Raw genomic sequence first — 7,072 nt, forward strand, 5'->3', positions numbered from 1 at the left:
AGTCAAATACAATGCACTGTGATCGTTTAAAATTATTATATTAAGACTTATAGTCTTAAGTTTTATAAAAATATGAAACATGTTTCAACGAGTTGGACATAAAATCTCCATTTTATGGTCAATCTACAGCAGGGGTGTCAAACTCCTGTCCTCGAGGGCCGCTATCCTGCATGTTTTAGAGGTTTTCTTGCTCCAACACACCTGATTTTGATCGCTGGGTGATTAACAGGCTTCTGCCCAATTTGAAGAGTTAATTCAATCACTGAATCAGGTGTGTTGGAGCTGGAAAACCTCTAAAACATGCAGGATAGCGGCCCTCGAGGACTGGAGTTTGACACCCCTGCTCTAAAACATGCAGGATAGCGGCCCTCGAGGACTGGAGTTTGACACCCCTGATCTACAGTATTGTGATTTTTGTGGGTTAAGCCTGAGTGATGATGTACTAGAGTCTCTGGTGGAGGCTCTTTGTCTATTTTGACCATCACAGTAGTTCCATTGTTGGTGGCTCCGTGGTCCCCACAAAGTTCACTCACAACAAATACAAATATGTTCCTTTGTTCTCCAGGGGTAGATTAATCCAAAAAGCCCAAGCCATACTTCAAGATTTACCTCAGGGCTTAACTAATCTGCAGGGCTATTTGTTTGCCACTTCCATAACTAAACAGTTTAGTTTGTTGCATAATTGTCCAAGTTCAAAGTTTCCTTCGAAACCCATTTCTTTTTCTCCATTAAGGTTGAGTCATAACTGACTGTCAGATACTGTTGTCTCTTTTCCATTGCTGGCCACAGTGTGTGTGTCTGTCGGGAGATTTTGTGCCGTGTACTGGGTCTCAGTGTCACTGCGGGGGATGCTTTCAGGACGTGATCCAGACCCTTTGCCACCTATTGTTAGGCTCTTCTGGAAGCTCTCTGAAGTGAAGTAGTAGACCACAGGATCCAGGCAGCAGTTGAGACTGGCCAAACACAGGGTGATGGGGTAAAGTGTTCGGGCGAAGCGTTCCACGGTGCAGTTAGCCAAGGCCTGGGTTCGCACAAGAGCATACAAAAAGAGCAAGAAGTTATACGGTACGAAGCAAACAATAAAAATGGTCAGATGCACCACAATCATCCGCAGGACACGTTTCTTGCTGTCACATCCGTGACCAACAGTCACTGGGCGACTCAACGTCCGTAGAACCAATGAGGAACATACTAAATTAGCCAAAAGAGGGAAGAGAAAACCCACAATCTGAAAAAAAGACAAAGACATTAAATAAGAGTTGAATCTTGTTGACTAAGACACCATACAATCGATGCATGCAATCATGGGGGAAAGAAATACCCCACTCTTACAATTCCCAGGTTTTACATATCAGGACATTTGTTTTTAACAAATTGATCTTTACCAGGTTCTAAAATTATTAAAATCTAACCCCAACTGTACAAAAACTCATAACAGATTCCACCATGTTGTTACAGAAACAAAGCCAAAATTGGAAAACTGTGTGGGAAAAACAACTGATCCATCTTTATTTAACGAGTTAACTCCCTTTGAGATAGATCTTCTTTTCAAGGACTGAAGGGAATCTAAACATGAAGGTTTTGCAATAAAGCCTAATTTATGGTTCGTGAGACATCAGAAGTTGTGTTTTGCTGACAAAATGCACACTTTCCTACTTGGACCTCCCACTGTGACCCCACCTTGTGCATTCCCCCCAATCAGAATTAGTCTCTCAAAGGATATGTGTCAGGGTTTGTGTCAATGAAAATGTGACTGGCAGAACTTTGTGAGCGGGTTTGTTTATAAAAAGTGGCTGCAGTACACTAATCTCATCTCAGCTCTGCTGAGTGCATTACAACTGTTCCAGCAAAAATGATGAAGGTAAAAAAAAAGTCACTGATGATGAAGAAATTAAGAAACCAACATTCAGTTCTGTTTTCTACTGAAGTGGCTAAAATATGATAAAGGTAGTTGAATAAAACATATAAGTACTATTTTTGTGCATGGAGGAGACTGTAGCTCTCCATGGCTGTGTTGACCAAGAGAAAGTGCCACGCCAAGTGACTGTGTGTCTCGGCTGGACAGCTTAGATGAATGATCCCACACTGTCTGGTGGAAATGGTGATAGTCTGTTTGTGACAAATAAATGTCACTTCCCAACAACATAAATACCAGATCTAACTCCTGCAACTCCTCCATCATCAATGTAAAAGAAAAAAAATCATTCTGCCATCTGTGCTGTCTGTGTAGTTTCTGTTATGACTTGTCTATAAGAAAAAACATTTTAAATGATGTCAGCAAGATCTGACGTCTTAAATCTTATTGAAATATAGAGAGCCCTTATGTTCAATCCATGATTTAGCAGCTGTAAAAAAAATTTCAGCAGCAACTTCAATTGTTTTCTATATTTCTTTATTATTTTCTTGTAGAGGATTTCTGTCAACTCCTTCTTACAACATGGCTTCAGTTCAGTGCGGTTTGTGGGCATGTGTTTATTCATGGCTCCCTTAATGTTTCATTAATCCAACCGGATTGAGGTCTGGATTTAGACTGGATCACTGCAAAACCTAAATAGCATTTTCTTGCAGCCATTACAAGGCCAGACTGATTCTGGCACATCCAGATCACCCATTTAATGAGTTCCGGTTGCTTCTGTCAACCTTTCTTTTTGTGACTATGACACAAATTGCCTCTCGGGATAATACAGATGCTTGAACCTGGACTTCTGCTGTAGATTTGCTGCTGTGTTTTGTTTTGCCACCATGCTTAACATTCGGTATGAGGTGTTTGTGCTGATATGCTGTGTTTGGTGCTGTGCATTATGGGTAGACATACATACTTCAGTTCATATGTTAAAATAAACACCGTTCCAAAAGTCCTTTGTAAAATTGTGATGCCATATTCATTTTAGAAAGAAGTCTCTCCTGCAAACTAAATAAATAATATTTGTTCAGCCTTTTTCTATCAGTCCATGAATGTTAACCTTTAACCCAATTTCTTAGTCTGTAGAGTCTGAAATGGGGCACAAGATCTGACCTTGGGGTGCATTTTCTGTGACATCCTGTCCTGGAAATTTTGGCAACTGTTGTATGTTTCCCACTTGTGAATCATCTTTCTTGCTGTTAAAGGATGAACTCTTAATTTTATGGAAACAATCTTGTAGATCTTTCCAGAATGTTTGGCAGCTATTTTAACTTACAGGTTGCTGATGATGTCAAACCTCCTTGACTTTGTATTAACACACACACTTGTATGCTCCACACCAGTAAACAGTCCAAATCTCCTGCTTTTATGGCATTTTATATGGTAGTTAAATTTACAGATCAATCAGTAAAGCAGGACTTGGACAATAGTTTCCCTTTTTAAATCCTATGGAGGGGTGGGCTTAGATTTCCAAGCTACTTTTCCATTTTGTTTATCGTTTAATAAATAATTACATGGTGAACTATATTGTGTACTTTGTTCACTTGAAGTTAGATTTGAGCAACTTTAGAACCTAGTAAAGACCAGATCAGTTCTGTTATGTCCTGATAAAACCCTAGAAACAAAAGAGTAAAAGAGTGGACTTCCCTTTTCTCCATGATTTTGTGTTAAAGCTGTTTGTTTACCTCAATGAAGATGGTGATTTTAGACAGATAGGTCTTCCAAGTTTTTTTGGAAAAGCCTTCAAAGCATGTAGTAGCTCTGTGTTTGCTGTTGATGGTAGAGAAGAAAGTCACTGATATTCCTCCACCCACGATGGTCAGCCATACAGCAGCACAGACCATCGCTGCATTCCTGCGAGTGCGGATGGTGCGTGAACGGAACGGGTACACTATTGCGAGGAAGCGATCTACATTGATGCAGGTGAGAAAAAGCATGCTGCCATAGATGTTAGTGATGAAGGCTGTTCCTGAAACCTTGCACAGCCCATCTCCAAAAGGCCAGTTTCGATTCACATTGTAGAAGACCTTGAAAGGCAGCGTAAAAACAAAAACTAAATCTGACAATGCTAAGTTAGTCATGAACATTGTGGTCTCGTTGCGCATCTTCATCCGGAAGCAGAACACAAAGAGGGCAGCACAATTGGTTACCAGGCCCAAGATAAAGACCACACTGTACACAGAAGCGTACAGGTCGTACTTAAAGGAGTCATCAATCCCACAATCCTCCATTCCAGTTTCGTTGATCACCAGGCTGGCCATACTGATGGTTTCAGACGGTGTGGGGTCTTCACAAAAAAAGGGGGGAGGGGCACACAAATGTATTCAGGAAGCAGGAGTCAGAGCGGAAATCTGGACATCTGAAGTGTCAGCAGGGGCCTCTCCAGTCAAGCCCCCTCATCGTAAAGCCTCACACAAGCAAACGGAGGCAGACGCAGCCAGGATGCCGCTCGACGGATCAATTCTCCTGTGGAGAGAAAAGGAAAAAACACTCAGCCACTTCCTCATTGCAGTTATTTACTAAGAAACAAACAGCTTCCATTTTTCATACGGCACAGCATATATGTGTATAAGAACCAAGTGAAAATGTGCAGTGGTGTGAAAAAGTGTTTGCCCCCTTCCTGATTTTGTATTCATTTACATGTTTGTCAAACTTAAATGTTTCAGAACACCAAACAAATTTAAATATGAGACAAAGATAACACAAGTAAACACAGAATGCAGTTCATAAATGAATGTGTTTATCATTAAGGGGAAAAGAAATCCAAACACACAGGGACCTCTGTGAAAAAGCCCCCTAAACCTAATAACTGGTTGGGCCACCCTTAGCAGCATCAACTGCAATCAAGAGTTTGCAATAAGTGGCAATGAGTCTTTTACAGCACTGCAGAGCAATCTTGGCCCACTCCTCATCGCAGAATTGTTGTAATTCAGTCACATTCGAGGGTTTCTGAGCATGAAACTCCTTCTGAAGGTCACCACAGCATCTCACCCAGATTTAGTTCAGGGCCTTGATTAGGCCACTCCAAAGTCTAAAAGCAGGGGTGCCCATTCATTTTCCCCAAGAGGGCCAAAATGAAAATCTATCCGGGGCTGTGGACCAAAAGCAGTAATATAATACATGAAATTCAAATACTTTTTAAGTAAAGTCCTTTATTTTTAACGATTAAGCTAGCAGCCCACTAGTGGCCCACTTTTGTTTTAGTCTGTGCACTTGGAGAAAGTCTGCCATACGCTCAAGTAGCAAAGGCTCATGGGATATTTTTTAATTGATAAAACATGAGCTTTGTAGCCTTATAAAGAGTGCAAATCTACATATGTGGTTAAGTCTGATCTAAATCTTGTTGTTACTTGAATTTCACATTTCCTGTTTGATCATAATACAGCATATCAAAGATAAAGTCTGCACCATGAGTGAAAACTATCTGCACTACAGCCACTTTTATAGTCACTGGGTCAATGGATGAAAAGACTAAGTGGATCTGTGTTTCTACATAGTATGACAGGTTACAGCCTAATAACTATGTTAACCGCTGGTGGCCCAAATCAAATGGCTCGGCAGGGCAAATTTGGCCCGCGGGCCCCACTTTGGGCATCTCTGTCAAAGTGATCCACAATTATTTGTAACATTAGACTTTTGATAAACATTTATTTAAACTGCAAAATAAAGTCTGTAAAAATATTGTAGGCTGTTTAGCTTTTATGATTTTTTAACAGAATTATTAACACACAAAGCATTCTGGGTAAATGATGACGTTGTCTTGGTCATCAGTGCAAGGCTGCGAGCTAGCTATGTCCACCCTGAGGGTTAATTTTGGACAATATCTGACGATTGGCTCTTTTAAATGAAACCAGAGTGTTGACAGGGAGGAATATGTAGAAACGACTCAGCCTGCAACTGAAAATGAGGACCTCAGTTTGGCTTGTTAGCTTTCGCACTGGTGTGCTTTTGATCATTTTCCTGCAGCAGAATCAGATTTAAGTGTTATAAACGTAAAAGAATCATGCTCAACTTTTAATAACACATTTAAACGCAAGTTGAAAATAATAAAGCACTGTTACTAAGTCTACACCTATCTGTATTTCAATTAGTAGTATATTTATACAGCAAACAACTTATAAGGAGTACAACCTACAGATATACAGTGAATCATCTAAGGACTCTGCTATTCTCACATTACTGATAGTTACCACACAGTGACGGGGTGCAGCATCACATCAGAACACTACATAAAAAGTTTCTGAAAATTTGAACTCACAAGCACATATCTGGGCGAGCAACTTTAAGAGGCTGTTTGGATGGAAATCATAAAAGCTGAAGGTAAAACTCTAGTCACAACATGATTAAAAAAACAGTCAGAGTTAAACAATCTCTGTTGCAACAAGCTGAATCGTGATCTCTCTCTACCATATGGTTTACCTCAATGGTCTCACACTATTTTTATTGTTAAATGATCATTTATGCATCAAAGGGTTTGATGTACAACAATACGTTTTAGTGTGCAGTTTGTGTTGCCACACTAACTACACATGAACACCTGATTCGGCTGAGCAGATGATCTCATTGTTGAGCTCAGCTGATAACAGTTCTTTGATTTGACTCAGAATTTTTTACAGCAGTTAAACATCAAAAACATTCGGGGCAGGTGCTTTAAAGACAGGGGTATTTGCTACATCTGAGTTTTCATACACTGAAGCGAGATTCTCTGAAGATTTTATGTGCTACAAGAGCTATTTCAAATCAGGTGGTTTTTGCAGTGAAAATGCTGCTCAGGGTTGTAGACTAACACTTAACTAGATCAAACGTTGCTGCCACCATGAAGAGCTCTGCTACACAAAAAATACATTAGTTTAGTTACAGTATTACAACAATATTATGCAATAGTACACATAACCAGGTGTTTGGTTGTAGGATGTCAGGCATATAGCTTACTGTAAGGAATATGTTGAGCATGTGTTGAGTTAAAGTGTTTATCACATTTCAATAATAAATTTAGATTTTGTTTTGTGCTCACCAAACTGTCTTTGAATTTTAATGTAATAATAATAATGATGTGTTCAGTTCTTTATATTATTATAAATGCTTGCAATTTCTCTAAATTGGTATGTTTAGAATTATGCTAATATTGATATGAGTTCTGCCCTGCTTTGTTAAAATATATATGTATAT

General features: G+C 39.6%; 1 protein-coding gene across 2 annotated transcripts in view; it reads right to left on the reverse strand.

Moving 5' to 3' along the window:
- Positions 1-388: 388 nt before the first annotated feature.
- lpar4 (lysophosphatidic acid receptor 4) overlaps positions 389-7,072 on the reverse strand; it is a 15,961-nt gene continuing 9,277 nt past the window's right edge. For both annotated transcript variants that reach the window (XM_014009262.1, XM_014009253.1), the window contains exons 2-3: positions 3,589-4,369; positions 389-1,228 (exon numbers count right to left, since the gene is read on the reverse strand). In XM_014009262.1, coding sequence (XP_013864716.1) covers positions 740-1,228; positions 3,589-4,164 — 1,065 coding nt within the window. In that variant the 5' untranslated portion in view covers positions 4,165-4,369 and the 3' untranslated portion in view covers positions 389-739. The remainder of the gene's footprint in view (positions 1,229-3,588; positions 4,370-7,072) is intronic.

Source organism: Austrofundulus limnaeus, unplaced genomic scaffold, assembly GCF_001266775.1.
Source record: "Austrofundulus limnaeus strain Quisiro unplaced genomic scaffold, Austrofundulus_limnaeus-1.0 Scaffold1, whole genome shotgun sequence".
Lineage (NCBI taxonomy): Eukaryota > Metazoa > Chordata > Actinopteri > Cyprinodontiformes > Rivulidae > Austrofundulus > Austrofundulus limnaeus.